The sequence below is a fragment of the Zygosaccharomyces rouxii genome (assembly GCF_000026365.1).
Source record: "Zygosaccharomyces rouxii strain CBS732 chromosome C complete sequence".
NCBI lineage: Eukaryota > Fungi > Ascomycota > Saccharomycetes > Saccharomycetales > Saccharomycetaceae > Zygosaccharomyces > Zygosaccharomyces rouxii.
The window spans coordinates 1,321,116-1,340,254 of NC_012992.1; the positions used below are offsets into that span (position 1 = coordinate 1,321,116).

At 39.4% G+C, this 19,139-nt stretch overlaps 10 protein-coding genes across 10 annotated transcripts; 4 read left to right on the forward strand and 6 right to left on the reverse strand.

Moving 5' to 3' along the window:
• Positions 1-381: 381 nt before the first annotated feature.
• On the reverse strand, positions 382-1,470 carry ATG14 (Atg14p; the record flags this gene model as incomplete). Its single annotated transcript, XM_002496333.1, has 1 exon — positions 382-1,470. One exon carries the CDS (start codon positions 1,468-1,470, stop codon positions 382-384), a length of 1,089 nt encoding a protein of 362 aa, XP_002496378.1.
• A 171-nt stretch (positions 1,471-1,641) lies between these two features.
• On the forward strand, positions 1,642-2,979 carry ZYRO0C17028g (uncharacterized protein; the record flags this gene model as incomplete). The annotated part of the gene is made up of 1 exon (XM_002496334.1): positions 1,642-2,979. The coding sequence occupies one exon, from the start codon at positions 1,642-1,644 to the stop codon at positions 2,977-2,979; it is 1,338 nt and encodes a 445-aa protein (XP_002496379.1).
• A 94-nt stretch (positions 2,980-3,073) lies between these two features.
• On the reverse strand, positions 3,074-4,267 carry ASA1 (Asa1p; the record flags this gene model as incomplete). The annotated part of the gene is made up of 1 exon (XM_002496335.1): positions 3,074-4,267. The coding sequence occupies one exon, from the start codon at positions 4,265-4,267 to the stop codon at positions 3,074-3,076; it is 1,194 nt and encodes a 397-aa protein (XP_002496380.1).
• A 174-nt stretch (positions 4,268-4,441) lies between these two features.
• On the reverse strand, positions 4,442-5,446 carry OPY1 (Opy1p; the record flags this gene model as incomplete). The annotated part of the gene is made up of 1 exon (XM_002496336.1): positions 4,442-5,446. One exon carries the CDS (start codon positions 5,444-5,446, stop codon positions 4,442-4,444), a length of 1,005 nt encoding a protein of 334 aa, XP_002496381.1.
• Positions 5,447-6,118: 672 nt separating this feature from the next.
• On the reverse strand, positions 6,119-7,567 carry SHE3 (She3p; the record flags this gene model as incomplete). The annotated part of the gene is made up of 1 exon (XM_002496337.1): positions 6,119-7,567. One exon carries the CDS (start codon positions 7,565-7,567, stop codon positions 6,119-6,121), a length of 1,449 nt encoding a protein of 482 aa, XP_002496382.1.
• Positions 7,568-8,108: 541 nt separating this feature from the next.
• SUA7 (transcription factor TFIIB) lies at positions 8,109-9,149 on the forward strand (the record flags this gene model as incomplete). The annotated part of the gene is made up of 1 exon (XM_002496338.1): positions 8,109-9,149. The coding sequence occupies one exon, from the start codon at positions 8,109-8,111 to the stop codon at positions 9,147-9,149; it is 1,041 nt and encodes a 346-aa protein (XP_002496383.1).
• A 105-nt stretch (positions 9,150-9,254) lies between these two features.
• Positions 9,255-10,865, reverse strand: SRP54 (RNA-binding signal recognition particle subunit SRP54; the record flags this gene model as incomplete). Its single annotated transcript, XM_002496339.1, has 1 exon — positions 9,255-10,865. The coding sequence occupies one exon, from the start codon at positions 10,863-10,865 to the stop codon at positions 9,255-9,257; it is 1,611 nt and encodes a 536-aa protein (XP_002496384.1).
• Positions 10,866-11,070: 205 nt separating this feature from the next.
• Positions 11,071-12,858, forward strand: CCZ1 (Ccz1p; the record flags this gene model as incomplete). The annotated part of the gene is made up of 1 exon (XM_002496340.1): positions 11,071-12,858. One exon carries the CDS (start codon positions 11,071-11,073, stop codon positions 12,856-12,858), a length of 1,788 nt encoding a protein of 595 aa, XP_002496385.1.
• Positions 12,859-13,767: 909 nt separating this feature from the next.
• Positions 13,768-15,504, reverse strand: AGP2 (Agp2p; the record flags this gene model as incomplete). Its single annotated transcript, XM_002496341.1, has 1 exon — positions 13,768-15,504. The coding sequence occupies one exon, from the start codon at positions 15,502-15,504 to the stop codon at positions 13,768-13,770; it is 1,737 nt and encodes a 578-aa protein (XP_002496386.1).
• Positions 15,505-16,623: 1,119 nt separating this feature from the next.
• ZYRO0C17204g (uncharacterized protein) lies at positions 16,624-19,050 on the forward strand (the record flags this gene model as incomplete). Its single annotated transcript, XM_002496342.1, has 1 exon — positions 16,624-19,050. One exon carries the CDS (start codon positions 16,624-16,626, stop codon positions 19,048-19,050), a length of 2,427 nt encoding a protein of 808 aa, XP_002496387.1.
• Positions 19,051-19,139: the final 89 nt, after the last annotated feature.

The following is a 19,139-nucleotide window of genomic DNA, read 5'->3' on the forward strand; positions in this document are numbered from 1 at the left end:
GCCTGCTGGGACTACTGTTCAATAGTCGTACTTTCCAATATCTTTAATGGCTGGTTGGTAAGGGGTCGTGTTTTTTCAAAAGACGGTCTTGTTGCAAGAAATTGAGCCAACATGTTAGTCAGGGTAATCCCGGATATGGCCTCGAGGATCACAGCGGCTAAAAATCGATGATATAGGAGTATTAACTATACCAAGTATATTTGAACTGCATATTTCAGTGCTCCTTAGAGGCCTGAGCTTACGGTAAAATTATTTCGAAGATCGGGAAAATTCATACTGGGTCAAGAATAAGAACTGCATTATCATCTACATACTTCCTCGCCATTCTAACATATCTCATAATGATCATTGGACAAACATAAACTTGAGTATCACCGAGCTTCATCTAACTACGTACCAGCGGTCGTTGTTATTTGCCTTAGTACCTGTAAGCGTCTGTCTAGAGACAGGTGAAGTAGCATAAACCGAAGAAAGTTGTAAAGCTTCCGATACGACGGCTAAAATTTGAGGATAGGTCCAATGATGAAACACTGGTTTACTCTTCGTCTCTAATCTCATAGCCATGTTGTAAAAAAGCGTATCTAGATCATTTTGGTCTAACATCCATGCCAAATCAATTGGATCCTTGGATATTAAATTCAAGTGTCTCGATATTTGAATAATATTGATAAAGATTTTAGTCAAGTGATCAACGATGGTATTTTCATCACTACTGCTTTCATCAGCGGTTTTGGCCGATACTTCTAATTCTAACTCTGGCGCATTAGGTGCAACCAATTCATTATGCGGAAGAGTGAAGAACAGAATCTCTGCAAAAAGCTTCAAATATCGGGACATGGTGGAAATGGATCCCCAAACCACCGATGATGGTAACTTGTAAACATTTCTAAGTGATACTATCGGCTGAAATGCCAATGTATACGGGAACTCATAGGACTCTCGTTTACGTATCACAAACCATTCTACCAATGACCTTATTTTGGAGAGTTGGGATTTCAATAAAACTTTTCTTATCTGCGTCAGTTGTTGCTTACCTTCAGAAATGGTTAATTCTTGACTTTCTCTTTTAGCTTTTAATTCCTTCTCATGAATACCAATTTTACTAGGGAGTTGCAATTTACTACGCAAAGCTTCAATTCTATGTCTCTTTTCATATATTCGACGGTTCAACTGTGATATTCTATACTTGACTCTATTATTCTTCCTCCTTAAAATGACTGAGTCCAACTTTCGCAGTCTTCTTCCAAGTATGTCACCCTCTACATTAGTAGACGCAGATTTTGGTTCTTTACCAGCAATTTGACCCAATCCATATTCCAATATGTCCTCTACACGACTCTTTAGATGACCATTAGTCTCTCGCAATATCAACAGATCAAGCTTTAATTTCAGAAGCATATGAGGGCTGCTACTCATGCAATGAGCACAGTACATGGGTCTACCGCTTTTATGGCATATCGAACATTGCATCACAGCATAGGAATTTCACCAGTGTATCTCCTTTCACCTTTGTGTTTAATATAACTTTACTATGTGTGTATGATCATGTATGATCATCATAAGGGTTGCGAGCTTTCTACAAGGACCTCTCTCCTTTAAACTTTCAAATGACAAATAAAAGAAAGTTGGATAGAAAAATACATGGCTGAACCACGTCCCATCAGACTTGCGGTCCTTGGTGGAGATGCTACTGGTAAATCTTCACTCATCTCCAGATTGACGGTCAATATCGTAAGAGAAGTGCATTATCCTACGAGAGAACAAACAAACTGGTTATTTGATTTTAGTCCACGTTCTAATTTGGGTAGAACATTACTAGATAGACAGGCCCATGGAAGGCTAATGAATAGAACTCAGGGAAGTCAAGCTCCACAACCCATCTTTAACTCACCTTCAATTTCACCCCATGTAATACTATCACCGCTCGTATTTCAATCATTTATCAATGAATTCACTCAAGTGAAGACACAGTTCCAAAGTCGTTCAACTAACCAAATTAGACATTCACATCTGAAGAGTAAGGATACCAGTATGTATGAGTACTTGGAACCACAATCGGAGGAACTAAAAACTGTGAATACTCTGACCAATTCAGATGTTAATATATTGAGATCATGGTCATCAGCAAATTCGAATGTAAGTGATGCACCACCAGTTCAAGACACTATATCACTACCTGTGAATTATATACCACCGACTTATACCTCGATACCAATTGATATTATAGATACTCCAGGTTTCAAACCAGAAATGGTGGTTCCATTTCTAGAAGTATCATTGTTTACCCAATTGGACAAGAGGGTACTTAGAGGATTGGCTGATGGACCTAGGCATCCAGTTTCCACTACATCTATGCTAGTGGCATCAGGAGCTTCTGAATTGAATGCGAGAATTGATGGGTACATCTTTGTATACAGCGCTGTGCCTGAATTAAATCATGGGGCCGACCCACCAGGCTATGAAGACACAATGGAAAATACACCAGATCAAGCTGCATCTTCCACGAATCACGCCCTTTGGTCTAATTACAACAAATTGTCCGATGGTGGATTTTCACTACTAGATATTATAAGAAATTGCTTTCTAGATGCATGGACGGAATTTAGAAATTATGAAAACCGTTGGGAACAAGGTAAAGAGAGGGATATTTATTCTCTGGTTTACAATTTCAAGAATTTGTGGAGGACTGAACATAATAGTGGTAAGAAGTTGAAAGAACTACGGTCATTTAATCACAAACTGAGATCAATCGATTTGGATCCATCATCACCAGCGTCACCACCACCATTTTTGATCGTCTGTACGCATGCCACTGATCATATGGCTAGTCCAAAACTAATTGAATGGGGCCGTACTTTGGCTACACAATGGAAGTCAGGATTTATCGCTCTGGATAGCATGGATGATTATAACGTGGATGTTGCCATCAGTTTGATTCTTCGGGAAATTGTTGAGAAGGAGAAGTTAACTTCCAGTTAAATGCCTATGATGAATTAATGATCTTTTTTTTTTATGTATGTATACATATGAAGTGCAGCTTATAGAATTATGCAAAGTAATGCCCCCTACAATGTTACAAACGGTGAAATGCTATGTTCCCGTCATCATAACCTATAATACACCAACTGTTTTGTAAAAATCTTTCAATCCTACGCCTTTGTCCCACGTTGGTAGAGATCACGTAGTTTGAGTCTTTCGAATTTGAACTGGAAAGACCCTCCAAGGAGCTGACTTTACAGTTTGGATTTTTGCTCTTGGAAGAAGTATTATTGCTCTGCAGATTTCCTTGTGGGTTTTCATTAACTTCCACAATGCTCTTCGACTTGGAAAACTTGGCTAATAATTCAATTTGTTCATCAGTTACTACAGTTTCTCCAAACCAGCTCGATAAGAGTAATAAATTCTCAATTTTTTTGATATGAGCTACTTCAGAGATTGGAACTTGTTTAAAATTGGCACTCAAGGAATGTAGCTCTTTTTTTAATAATATTGGAGATTGGCGCTCGAAATTGGGCCTTTCGTCTTGTTGGCAATTCAGGTCATGGATACCAATTTTATTATCCGTAGATGAGCTCAAAATGTTATCTTTCCCTGGATAAAGATCTAAGATGGGATTAGGATAGTGTACATGGGACACATATACGATTTCCACTTGACCATCGTCGATTAAGTTGAATCCAATGACAAACCCACTTTCCATACCGCAGAATATAACACCGTGCCATTCTGTGAATTTCATAACAATCCCTAATTTATCCAATTTGAATCCAGCTGGTAATATCAAGGAACTTATGGCTTGGTAAAATTTCAACCCTTTGTGAACCCTTTTGAGAGAGTGTAAACTGGATAGGTGAAACTCATAGATATCAATGGATTCTGAATCCTGGGTATTGCAACATATCAACCGATACCAACCAGTGTCAAGTCTCTGGACCAAAAAATTGGCAAAGTTTAAAGTATTAACAGGAATTTCATAAACTTGTTCCCATGAACCATCAATTTTGAGGAACCGTAACTTATGTTGCTTGTCTAAAACTGCTAAAAGACCATCATCCACATACTGCAACGCTACAATTTGTGGTTCATTTTCAATGCAATGACTAGATATGGGTCTTCTTCTAATTAGGTCCCATAGACATATCTTACCGGTTGCGTCTCCAGATACAAGTAACGGTGCAACTTCTTGTGGCAGATCAAGGACTAGCAAATCCGTCACACTTGACTTATGGAATCGTAAAGTATACTCAGGTAATTGTATTGGATTCATACAAGTCTTGAAGCTCAATGCTTATTTTTTGGGAAGTTTAACTAATCGTGACTAAACATTAATTCGAACACTCATCTCATAATACAAGAAAATAAATACAACAACTATAAAAGTAATACTACATTTTCCATTTTAGTTCGTTTTCACATATATACAAGAAAGATCAATTTCTTTTCAATCCAAATTAGCTTGAAGTCCCCTGCATATTTTACGTCGAGCCAACATTCCACATTTAAATGCAATGATCCAATCCACTACTTGATTATCATCCCTTGAACAGAATTTTAACCTTTCATCTGTCAATACAAGTGCGAAGAGAGTATCCAACATAGAATCTTCTATTTCCACGCAATCTACCAGCTTATCCAAGGATATCTCTTTCCTTAATTTACCAGTCTTAACTGACCACAATCTAAAGGCTTTATTAGTAAGAGTAGCTCTAAACTTTTTCCAACGAGACCTATTAAACCGTGTTTTGACCTTTGCATATAGTTCACCAGTACGCACTATTCGTTCACTATTTCTAGGGTCATACAATTTGTAAAACTCAAGGTCATTCTTGTAGCCCGCTACAACATCATCCTTATCACAATGACCATAAGCATCTTTAAAATTGGCAATTTTTGCTTCCCCTAACCGTGGATCTGTATCCAAAATTGCTAATCCAAATGCAGTATCAAATACAACAGCTTCGCATTCCTCTTCACTACTTACATCAGATTCAAACCTCCTTTGAGGCGACATTACTGTTTCTTCAATTTCTTCATGACAACAATCATTGTTATCCTCATCTTTAATAAATTCTTCTAGTGCCTTTACCCATCTTTCCAGAAGTTCTGCTGATTCTGCTCTAAAGCTTAGTGTTTTATCCCTTGTATAAAGGTTAAAAATCATTCGTTCAGGAATCACCCTATAGCTTAAAACCTGGAATCTCGGTAGCACATCTACAGCCTCTCTTTCATCCTTCGTCTTATAATAACTGAATTGACCCTTTCGAAGTACACACCAATAGACGTGATCACCGCTGGGCCACCACCAATGAACATGAGTCGGCGGACTGTCCGTGTAAGAATAAGGTTGTTTAACTTTAATGGGATCCGTGGAACTAACGTAACCTTTTTTTTTTAAAAATGAAGATATCAAGACTCGATCAGCTTCAGCAATACTGTATTGTCCCATGCTAGATGTACCTATATTAAAAATATGAAAATAAAAAAATGGTGATGACGATGAGAATTATGATAATAACAATAATGATGATAATGATGATGAGATATACAAATGATTAATTCTATAACTGATCTGGAGTTTTGGATAAACCGTTTAAAGTGTTTTGCTTCAACCCCCTTCTCCCTCAAAATTCCATTAATCAACAAAATAATCAATAAATTCCTTTGGGGGAGAAGGATTCTCAACTAATGGGTTGAATAGACGATGATTTACAGTAGAATTCCTAAAGGAGTACTTGACAACATCCATCTATAATAATAACCCAAACAGCCATCTAATGGTATCCCTAAAGTCCTGCACCGAATGTCGTTCTAGAATCGAATTATCACTTTACATCAGAAGTGATAGACAAAGCGGTCCATAGGCTCAAAAAAACATTAGGCAGAGTATAACGAACAAACGATCATAAAAAAAATGAAGATGGAAACTGACTAAAACGGAGCTTGCGATTGGGTATGAGGTAGTCAGTTCTGGCGGGGAGAGAAATCAGATAATCTTGTTGCGGATGTAGGTGGTATCGGTAGTAGTTATCGGTAAGTAATACTTCCAGGCAGGGTATGGTAATAAGAGCGTAAAGGTATGGTTTTCTTTTTGCCTAGCAGTATACCGACCACGAGATTATCATGAATTGCCAACCGAAGTGCTCTCTTGTCGTTTGCGATAGGTATTGTTAGAGTTGTTGTTGTGGAATGCAAAATGATTTGTTGAAGATGAAGTAGATGTCGACGAAACTCTAGACGATGGTGCTGTAGCGGACGATCTTGGTGCAGTTGCGACTGCAGAGTGGGGAAAAATAGGCGAAGAGTCTCCTGAATTTGAATTATCGGATGCAACTCTACTGCTTGGCTTTCTTCTCGACGAGGATCTTCTTACACCTGGCAAAGTACCCGGTAGAGTAGATGCAGGATAAGAAGACGCCATACCACCGTAAAAACTACTTCTCTTACCATGAGCAGCGTTAGATCCAGATGTACCTGATTGGGTAGATGTTGCATTACCACCACCTGCTCTTTGTTTGGCCACTCTTAACGGGAGAGCGGCAGCGTTATTACTATTTGGATTTTTAGCTTCCAGAGCTGTCAATTCAGGATCTTGAATCAACGTTTCAAAGTCTGATGGAATCTTCAATTTCATCTTTTCTGCAAATTCTAGTACCATATTCTTACTCTCCCTGTAAAGCTGAACCCACGATGGTAAATCTAACTGTTGAGTTAAACTATCATATTTGGATTCCAAATATTTTACACGTGTCTCTTCCGCTTGCTGTAAGTTAGCATGCTTAGAATCGAATTCCAATAGTTTAGCATTAAAAGTGTTCGCCTCGTCAGAGACTCTTTGCGTATAGTTACGTTGTTCCAATTTCAAATTTTCCAATTGTTCACTCAGTGTACTAATCTGTGAACTGTAGTGGCTCTTATAGTACTGATGAGAATCCACTAATGCATCATATTGCGCTTGCACCATTTCCATTTGTTGTCTTAATGTTGCTTCTTCACTAGATGAACTTTCCCACTTCTTTTGCAAAGCAGTTTTCTCCTCTTCTAACGAGTCATGATTTTTCTTATGTGAAGCTAACTCTTCTTCAACGTCTTTCAGCCTTCTAGTCTTACGGTTTAGCATAGAGACTAGATTCTCATTTTCGTGCTTTAATGATGCACTGTTTTCCAACATTTTGGACTCTTTCTGTTGGGCGGTATCCAATTTATCCAATAAATTCTTAGATTGTACAGTCAATTGTAAATTTGTTGAGGTCAAAGTGTCTACTTGATCATGGAGCGATTCTATAACTCTTGTAGATAACATACTACTGTTTTGCCTTGGTGTCGAATTATCCTTTGTAGATTGAGCCCCCATACCAAGAACGGCGCCTTCTCCACTCTTTTTACCCGCTGGTGAACTCTTGTTAATCGATGCCATAAAGATGCCATGATTAGGTGCCAATTTTGCAGGTGATTCCGTATCCTCTGGAATAACCACTCGAGGCGGCGAATCTAAGACCCTATGTTCCATAGTACTGCTACTATTGTCTTCTCCACCGGTCCCTAAGTTTACCTCGAAATCTTCGGTCATTTGTTCTCGTCAATTTTCCTCAAGGGCTTCAGGGGGCCTGTAAAAGAACCTCAAAATACAATTGGTGATCTCAAACGCTTGGAAACCAAACAGCTTGTTCCTTGAGTCTCGAAGGTTAATATGTTATTTACGATCTGTTTGAATGTTTTGTTTGTTTATGCCAACTGGGTCTTTTTTCCATTTCATCTAGCTTACAACCATTATCATCTTCTACGCATCAACGTTAATAGTGACAGTCTCATAATACGGGATTAACTTCAGAATTAGCCGCCGAGGACCCTTGAGTACAATCCATAACATTTGAGTTGGCATAATAGGTGTCTTTTTGAGGCTCATATGCCTATAGATTCTGTCCCTTTTGCTGCTTTCTTTATAATTGACCAATTTTGACATGAGCGAAAGCTTACAAAATAAGGGTTTATCGGAAACACTTAAAGTATACAACCAACCTCTTTGTGATCCAGGTTCTAAAGAATATAAGGTCTCTGGGCTCTATCTCTGGTGTGCTGGGTATCCTTCTTCACTCAAATAAGCTCCTCTGATGTCTTTATCTGCTGTGGCAACGATTCGTGAGAGAAGAGGACCTAATCTGAACATAGTTTTAACGTGTCCAGAATGCAAAGTATATCCTCCCAAGATAGTTGAAAGGTTTAGTGAAGGTGATTGCGTTTGTGCGTTATGTGGACTTGTTCTCTCAGATAGGTTGGTTGACACTAGATCTGAATGGCGTACATTTTCCAATGATGATCAGAACGGCGATGACCCCAGTCGTGTTGGAGAGGCTGCAAACCCATTATTAGATGGAAATTCGCTTTCAACGAGAATTGGACAAGGTGAAGGTGGTGATGCCAGGGCCACAAGGGATTTGAACAGAGCTCAAAGTAAAAATGTCTTGGATAAAAAGGATAATGAAATACAGGCTATTTTTATCAAAATTACCATGTTATGCGATGTTGCAGAATTACCCAAGATTGTCAAGGATAGTGCTAAGGAAATTTACAAATTGTGCTATGATTCTAGAGCTCTCAAGGGTAAATCTATGGAATCAGTCATAGCGGCAGCTATTTTACTGGGTTGCAGACGTGCCAAAGTGGCAAGAACTCTAACAGAGGTACAGTCGATGATTCATGTTAGGAGAAAAGAATTTTCTAAATCGCTAAAACTAATGAGTTCAATTTTGATGGAAAAATCTGCCGATGGTATCATTAAGATTGACAGGGGTGATATGAATGGTGCCACCAACTTGTCTTATATACCAAGGTTTTGCTCTCATTTAGGTCTGCCGATGCAACTGACAACTGCATCAGAATACACTGCTGGTAAGTGTAAAGAAATTGAAGAAATTGCTGGTAAAAGTCCAATTACCATTGCTGTTGTTGCAATTTTTTTCAACGTATTACTTTTTAAAATACCATTAACAGCATCAAGAATTGCAAAGGTTTTACAGGTTACGGAAGGTACAATTAAATCGGGTTACAGGAGTCTTTACGAACATAGGGATCAAATGGTTGATCCTCAGTTGTTGAAAAGCGGAACCGTTTCGCTTGATAATTTGGAAAAATTGGATAAGAAAAGGGATTAATTACATTAAAAAAAAGGTATATCTTAGTCTTTACTTTAGTTTTTATATATTTCTGTTTATGGTACAAATGGATGCCTTATTATCATTATTACTATCGTTTTAGTATTACATGCCCATGCCAAATTGTTTTGCCATCTGTTGCATCTGAGGATCTTGCATCATCTTCATCATTTCGTTCATATCAGGCATACCACCACCTGCGCCGGGGAAACCACCGCCTGCACCGCCTGCACCACCAAGCATATTTTGCATATTTTTCATTAACCCAGGATTTTGTTTTAATCTCTGCTGGGCTTGTTGCATCATTTGTGGTGTCATCTTTGGCATTCCTGGCACGTTTGGCATACCAGGAATACGTGGCATACCACCAGCACCAGCACCAGCACCACCTTGAGCCGCCTTTGTAGTTTGCGCCATTCTAGCCATCATTTGTTGTTGCATTAAAATCATTTCAACTTCAAAAACAGATGTACCTGAGCCCTTAGCAACTCTAACGAGTCTGCTTGGCTGATCTACAAAGATCCTACCATCGGATTCCAACTCTTGCCTCGTCATAGAATCTAATACGTAAACCATCTTTTTCATCTTTTGCGAAGTTTCTTCTTCACCAACCTGACTCATCATATTACCCATCCCTGGAATCATCTGTGCTATATTAGAAAGAGGTCCCATTTTCATAATTGTTTGCATTTGTTTCTTGAAATCTAGTAGCGTGAATTTACCCTGTTGTAAATTCTCCATCGTTGCCTTTGTATCCTCTGTATTAGAAACCGTTTGGAATTGTTCTAATAGTGATTCAATATCACCAATACCTAATAGTTTGGAAATGAAAGATTTGGGTGAAAATCTTTCCAAATCGTGAATGTGTTCACCAGTACCAATAAATATGATAGGTGTATTCGTTGCTGCCACAGCTGAGATAGCACCACCACCCTTAGCATGTCCATCCATCTTAGTTAATAGAATTGCACCAAAATCTGCAGTTTCTTTAAACGCCTTTGATTGTTGCTCAGCAGCTTGACCAATTGATGCATCTAAAACCATTATAGTTTGATTTGGATTTACCACTGTAGAAATTTCTACCATCTCTTGGAAAAGTGCCTCCTCTTGATGATGTCTACCGGAAGTATCCACAATGATAACTTCAAATTTCTCCTTCTTAAACTTTGCAATACCTTCGGCGGCTACTTTGACAGGATCTGTCTCCACGTAGGACCCATAAAACGGTATGTGCGCTTTAATTGCATTTTGTTTCAGCTGGTCGAATGCACCTGCACGGAAAGTATCGGCACATACTAATCCAACCTTAAATCCTCTTCTAGAATAATACACGGCCAACTTTGTACATGAAGTAGTCTTACCGGAACCTTGTAACCCAACAAACATGATCACATTAGTCTTTTTTTTCTTTGGTTGGAATGGTTGTTCACTTTTACAATCTACCAAATCACATAATTCTTCAAAAACAGTCTTTTGAATCAATTTCTTGGTCTGTGCATTAGTAGTAGACTTGTTACCACTTTTAGAATCTAACAATTTAATCCTCAAATTGTTCCTCAGCTTAGATACTAGCTTGATGTTAACGTCTGATTCTAACAGCGCTGTAACGATTGTCTTCAACATAACATCAACAGTCGTGGCATAATCATCCTGCGTATTGGACAACGCACTATTAACTGCAGTATTAATCCTCTTACCCAAATCTGCCAACACCATCTTGAATTAAATTCCTTAACGACGTATTCTTTGTTGATTTTCCTTTAAAAGTACGAGTCTTTAGAAGATAGTGAACTTTGACGTCCAATTTTTTTATTTTTTTCACTATAAGAGCTATTATAGGGAAACCCACCTCTACTAACTTAAACAGTCAAAGTCATGTCAAACGGATCGAATCATTTGGCCCCTGGATGGTTCAATTGGAATGTTTGAGTACATCACTGTTTTCGATCCCAGTAGAAGTCATGGTGAAGATGATATACACCAACAGTTACTCCTGTACCATTCTTTCACCGGGTCTGAAAACTCTCTTAATGACAAGTTAGGTCAGATTGGTGTAATCCAAGGTCTTTGGTCGCTCACGAATTCTCTAAGTGGTGAAGATGGGAATCAAGGGAGCCAAGAGAAGGTTGTACAACTGCACGGGAAAGTTCTATTGATAATACGTGTAGAATCGAGATTTTTCATATGTTTAAGTATGAACAAGGATGACAATTCAATTCATCATCAGTTCTACTTGGCACATCTATGGCATTGTTATCGATTCTTTACTCTTTGGCACAACAAGTTTGCATCTATACCAGATGCAAGAAGACTGACCAATTTACTCAATGAACATTTTGTACCGTTCTGGTGTGATCTACAGGTTAAACCAGATGCTATCATCAAGAAGGGAATCGTGGGTCTTTGGCATCAATCACATAAGATGGCAGAATTAGAATTTGCACATTGTGATCAATCTTGGGAGTCACTTATAAATCAAGACGTTTTGCTCGAGTCTGAGTCCTATTTGGGGATTAAAGATATCCTCGTGTACCACTTACCGAATTTTGAGCAGAGTCCAGGTTATAAGACGTACGGATTGGTTCGAAATTTCTCCAGTGATATCGATTTTGTTACTAATATCTCCAATTGGATTTATCATTCTCATGCCCTTTATGGCAATTTATCATCTCACGTATTAGCTAGCAATACACATTACAAGGAGACCCCAGCAGATAATACTACTACTGCTACTGCTTCAAGTAATATACGAACCCAAGCTCGAACCGTCGTACCCGCTTTAACGACTACAGGTGAAACTATTTTGCACAATTTAACATTACCGATTTCACTTGCTTATGACGCCGTACAGGAAGTAGGCGCTACCACTGGAATATCTAATAGCATTTCTCTTTTCATGGATTATTTGCCCAAATGGAATCCTTCAGCTATAACTAGTGTGCTTGGTGGGAACCCTCGAGAACAAGGACCCGCCGCAGGCCCTCCTCAGGGTTATTTGATCTCACCGCTGTGCGGTAACGGATTACCTGAAAACTATAAACAAAGAGTCGTCAAGAGTCAAGCCGGGACTATAAATGAAAAAGATTACAACTGTATATTCTGGTACTATCGTGACGTCCTGGTCTGTGTGGTAAGCGAGCCAAATTTTAACAAAATCCAAGATCACCAGTATCTGGAAGATTTAAGCTATAAACTATCATGTAGTATGGAAAAGTTCTACGCTACAGCATTTCCAAAAGAGAAGCATGGCCAACAGCAACCGCAACCGCAACCGCAACTACCACCACCTCCACCAACAATTCAGTCCCGTAAGAAATTTGATTCATTCGGATTTGCGTTGAGGGATAAGCGTACGAACGAATGTCGCTGCTCCATACCATCCTGGCCCCTTAATAACGAAAGCAGATCATATCATTATGGTACTTTTTTAGATTCAATGCCACAGGATAAATTATGGGAACTACAACATGAGCTAGTACAATTCTTGCAAAGTCTACAAAATTCTAGACGTGAGAAAGACTCTGCAACTGAAGAACGTCTTACTCGTCTAAGCAATGGCTTAGTCTGCTTCATTAGAGATTGCCCCGAAGAAATGGCTCTAGTGGTAGCCAATTGGTTTGACGAAACCTCACACGGAGGTCCCACTTTAATTTCAGGTCTCGGACCTTCTGCCATTCGTTGGTGGAATCAAAGATCACCACCAGGTTAAATCGAGCTAATCCCGTACCCTTTCGTAAAATCATTATACTTATATCATCATGGCTCTAATTGTTGCATATCTCACCGGAATACAAATCGTGAAGAAGGAGAAATTCCTGACAATTAATTGAACGCTTTGATCGAAGTCCCAATGGAACTATCTCATCATCTGTCGGTGGAGGACCCAGCGGATAACAAATCGGTTCGCTACAATAAGCAAACCTAAACACTTCTGCTAGCTTTTGTAACGAGTGCTTATCAATGCCAACTTTGCAACATTTGTAATGATCAGGATGCATGACGAGACGCTGCCTTTGTTTCGCCACTCCTAACAAAACTTCCAAACCAACAATTTCCGAGACTACTGAGTCTTGCCGTATTTATATTATAATTTTAATGCGCAGCTGGATTAGTTAATCATCACAATCATCAATGCTGACGATCCTAATTATCAAACACTGTGTCTCCTTTCTTCTCCTTTCTTCTCTTACCTTTCGTGGACACCAAGATACGTCAACTTGATTGATCGATTGATCGATTGATAAGATTTGGTTGTGATGAGGTGGGGTAAAGTTTCATTTCCAATCTACAACGCAAAATCCGTTTCGACAAAATCATTAGCAAAACGGCTCAACCGTGGGTGTTAAAACAACCATTCGGATATCGCCAAGAGAAACGTGCTGTCTTGTCAAGTTCCAATTAAGGTATCTTGCAGCTGGCTGCTAATCACACATGTGGCAACCTTTTTCGTGGTCATCACGACGCGATGTGTTCTTTGCAGATAGATGGAAGATTCGCTGACAAGTTTTCCAAAAACATCCGAAAATAAATAGATCGATACTTTATCAATGGATGCGTAGACTTTCCATTCACTAATACATCAACGTCATTAACATGACTCCTCAGATATTTTACTATTCTAGGCAGCTTCTGTGAGACTTTCACCGTCGTTGCCTGCGTTTTGATCCGGACGGTCACTAGGGCTATCTACATCAATGTATTCGGTATAGTTGAGATGGTACTCATGGGCATCGATTTCTGCGAGTAACGGGAAGAAATTTACCTCTGTCGGATTTCTAAGTTTGTCCTTGCCTCTTCTCCAGATAAATTTGTAGCCGAGATACAACCCAATATCAATAAAGAGCATGAGATATGAGAAAAGGAACTGCTTAGTACTCCAAAGGGAAGAGAAGAACACCGCATAGCCTTGAATGAAGGTCATAGAACCTGCACAGATGATACCTATGTATGCGGGCCAAGGCTGCCACCACGATTTGAAGGGTAATCTGGGTAAATTGTGCTCATTGACTTTGTAGACCCTTCGGAAGAAGAGATAAGTCACACATAAAATGACGAAATTTATCAATTGAGATGTTGTGATTAAATTGATGAGCCAGTTGAGAACCACAGCCGAATTATCACCTAGTTGTAAAAGCGATAAGAATCCCCAACACATCGATACTGCCATGGCAAAGATGGGAGTTCCCTGTGGTGTACAACGTGCAAAGATTTTGGGAGCATATCCATCGAGTGCCATACCGTAAAGGGTACGTGATGAACAATAGGTGTATGCATTACCTGAGGAGAAAGCTGCTGTAATCAGTGCGGCATTAACAATATCTGGCAATACATGAATGTGTAAATGCTTCATGGCGATCACGTAGGGTGAAGAACCTGCTCCAGGACGTGATTCATTAATTGCCGCTGTTAAATCAGGATCATTAGGTGAACATAAAATACCAACACATAGACAACTACCCAGGAAAAGGACCGTCAATCTTATGAAGACTTGTTTAAAGGCTCGTGGCATCACTTTACGAGGTAAAACTACTTCACCTGCCAACATAGAAACGTATTCACCCCCCGCCACTGTGAAAGCTGCTTGAATGACACAAGCTAAAAATCCTTGGAAATGACCAGATGCATTTGATCCATGTCCATTAGGCCAGTATTTCTTGAAGGGAGCTTCACCGTAATAACGAAACCCATAACGATCATGACGCGGATTACCGCCTAGCATAGTGACAAATGTGAAAAAATAGAGGCCAATGGCTAAAACGATCTTAAAAGAAGCTAACCAAAATTCTGCTTCACCGTAATAACGCACTGTACATAAAGAAATAAATCCGTAGAGTACGAGCTGTACCACCAACGGTATAGCCGCATTGTAATCATCTCTCCAGTAATGAATAATCGTGTTCACAGAAACGATCTCATAGGGAATCTGTACACATTCCAAAAACCAAAAATTCCAACTTGCCATAACCCCCAGGGAATCATCAACACACATATGTGCTAATCTGAGAAATGGTGAGCTAACGGGTAAAAAACAGACCATTTCAGCGGTGCATACGGTAATGCACATAATAGGTATACACCAAATAGCGAATCCAAGAAGTAAATTAGCAGCTCCACCATGATAAAGCGCTTTACCAATTGATACGAAAAGTGCAGTACCAATGACACCTGAAATGGAAATTAACTGGACGTGGCGATTTTTCAATTTTCTCTGAACATGTCTCGTAGACCTTTCAAAATTTACGACACCTCCATTTTCAACTTCACTACTCTCACTTGCTTCTGTATTAACGGTCTCTACCCATGAAGATTTTTTGGGAACAAGGTCTTGTTCAAACGACTTCTGAGGGTTGACCATCTCCACTCTACGATTGGCTCAATTGAATGCAGTGAAAATATGTGATATTGCTAATACCAGTGGTAGTATAATAGATCGAGCCCTTCGAGGAGATGAGATTAGACGTGATATGGCGGAATAAATTATGGGAAAAAATAACTGTTGCCATGATCTTCCATAGTGAAGGTCTTGTGGAAATTACCTTAATTATCTGCAGTTTTTCCTAATGAATCTCACGGCGATTATGCGGCTCTCACCGTGGGAACAATCGCAGGGTATTGTAAGTCCGGGGTTGATCACGTGATAGTTGATTGATAAGTGGACACAAAATACAGAGGGAGAAGCTACGACACAAGTGGCCAGTAGACTAGCTCAATCTCGAGAAGTTCAAGCTGTTGATCAGTAGTTAGGAATGAAAGATTACGACACACATATCACGTGACAAATAACCGCTGTTGGGATCCAAACACTTTTAATGGTGTAAGGATGTTTTGGTTTAGCCGCCGAAGTCAGTAAAAGGAAAGCCGCTGAGAGGTAGCTCAACAAGTTAGGAGGGTAACATACCTTCGGCAGGCCGTGAATATAAGACGAGAGAGTTTAGAAGGAAAAAGAGGAAACTTCTATTCACCCCTTCTAACGCATATGCAAGTCCAAGGAACAGTGAGACCTGTGGAAAAGAAAAGACCTTTTTTACTTGTGGGATCTGCTAGAGGCATAGGGGATGTCAACAAAATATAACTATGCTAAAATGTCTTTTTAAGCCATATTTGCCGCCAATAAGTTTCCAGCGAGGACTCGGGCTTACTACCCGCTTTTAACCACGTGACCGTCTAAGAAGCCCTAAAGCAAAAGCAGGGCACATTTTCAATCACACTACACGAGAAGTATCAGTCACTTGATCAAGTTTCCTCTTCGGTATTTTTTTTACTCTTTCTTCGTAGATGAGAACTGCAGCTTCCGAAGACTTCACGAATATCATATCAAAATACACAAGAAGGAAGGTCTATATGTCTTAGCACACCCCCTTTATTGGCGAAGAAAGAAAGTGGTTTGACTCAAGGAATATACATTAGGTTTACCTCTATATCCAAATCTATTCTTGCATCCCATTAGCCACGGACCTATCCCCTTCGATCTCCAATGAGCATGCTGGACGACATATGGGGTCCTGGCCCTGAAGTTTCCCTTTCACGAGATTCAGATAAGGCCCTTCAAGCTAAATCGACCCTACATGAGATATTGTCGCAAGAAAATCGTGAAGAAGAAGATATATGGGTGCAACTAGTGCATCTTATTGCAGATTATGACCCTGGTGATGAACAACTAAAGGCATTTGAGGAACTTTTGCCCAAGATCGGGGACCAAGTTAACGACAAAGCGCGCACTGGGTTAGCACTGATCCACTACGTGATCATCTACGATCATGCTAGTTACATCGAATTATTGCATAGGTACCGTTTGAACCTGAATCTTTTGGACGACGTAATAGGATATTCACCATTGATGTGGGCGTTTCATCTGAATAGACAAGACTGCTGCATTGAACTTTTCTCCTTTATTGAGGAATTGGATTTTGATATGAAAAACAAGGAAGGATTGACTGCTTGGGATATCGTAACTCCTGCCTCTTCTATTAGCGAATTTTTGGATCAGAACAACATCTTCCAATACAAAAACAGTACAGCGAACAGCCCTATAACCATAGAAGAACCAACACCGGATCACAGTTTGGATTTACAAATGGCAGATATGTCGTTGAAGGGTGAAACTGGGACCGGAGGGGCCGGTGGCCGGGGTGGATTTGGATCCTCTGATGATTTTGATTTCGAAAAACTGGTGAAGGATCAGTATTTCGAAGTTGAAGATTTCGATGTTCCACAAATCCTAGACCTTTTGGTTTCATTACCCGAAAAGTACCCTCATGTCACTACCTATCCGGCGGGACTTCTGTTCCAGTGCATTAGATATGCTGATCATAAGATAAAATCACCTTCATTAGTAGAGTCCCTAGTACATCTTTCATTGACAAGAATTATTTCCAATTTATCGAATGATTTGGTACCTAATGAGGAGACCACGGGTGACATTGTGGTCCAATCCTATTGGTTTAGTGCCATTTCCTTCCTCTACTATTATCTGTGCAGAGATGAGGGATTCTTTAAGAGAAACCCCAAGAGTTTGCAAGATTTGGTTAACGGTATGCACTCTCTTATGGTAGAGCTGACCTCATCAATTCATTCCAGATTGGTGCCGTTAATAGAACCTACGTTGTTGTCTTATACTACCATCGAGGACGTCAAACAGACAATGTACAAGAAGGATTGGAATATTTTTAAAAAGAAGAGACCAGAAAAAAATCGTAATGCTGGCGACAAGACGAAAAGTGTCTCCTACTATCATGATGAGATGTTAAAGCACCTGTATCCGCCCTCTCTAAAGGAACAGATGAAATTATCCCCAATGAAATTGGTGCAAATTTTCGGTGCTTTAGCTTACGTCTTGGAGTTACACCAGATCCACCCATTGCTACGGCAACAGTTTTTATCAACTGCAATAAGTTGGTTTTCCACAGCTCTCTTCAATAGGCTAATGAGTGAAAAGAAGAAGAAATATCTGAGTAGGGCAAGAGCAATACAGATTAAATTAAATTTATCTAGTTTGGAAAACTGGATCAAGAACAACGACCTAATACCTCCTAAACCGGTTCTCATAGATGATTTTATGTGGCAGAGATTCCCTTATACTTTAGCCAAAGATTTGAGCGATATAGATTTATCTCATCCTCCAATAAGAAACGTTGCAACTTACAAACCGGTTGACACAGATAAAGATAATACTTGTGTTTACGATACAACAAATTCTTTATTCTACTACCAATCACTACATCGCATCGCCCAACTTCATTTGGCTCCTGTCAACCAACTCCTACAATGGTTACAGGTTGCGACCTCCTTGGAAAATGAGGAATCTCTAGATGAAACAGCTAGTCTACTATCCTCATTAACCCCCCTACAACTTTTGAAGTCTGTGGAAAGATACAGTTATGAAGTTGATGAACATAAATTTAAATCTCCATTGAAAAAGAAACTTTCAGCTATAGTCAAATCTCAAAATGCCAAAGGTGATCCATACTTGGCGGAAAGACAACTACCACTTTTGGCGTTACCAACTATTGCAGAGTTGACGGATACTTACACTTATAGTCCTGATAGTGAAAATTACCTACCCATATTATCAGTAGAAATTCAAGACGCAATGTATGATATCCACGATGAAAATGTGAGGTTACGTAAAGATGAGGCAATCGCTATAGCTCATAGGAGAAGTTTAGAGGAAGAAGAAGAGGAAGAAGAGGAAGAGGATAATAATAATGATAAAGATAATGATGACGATGAATCGAATGAAAAGGATATATCCGAAATGCTTTATTTGAGGGATACTGGAGGTTTTTCAAAGAGTGACGGTGATGTGGGCGATGCATATTTCAAAGAAATCAATGCCCCATCTGCTATTGCACATCGTCCAACTTGGGCGGATAATCCAGAGGTTGAAGCTAATCCATGGTGAAAGTAATAATAATAATAATAATAAAAAAAACGAAGAAAATATAAATTCTTTACAATCCTGTTTTAAATCGTTTCCCTATCTTCTGTACC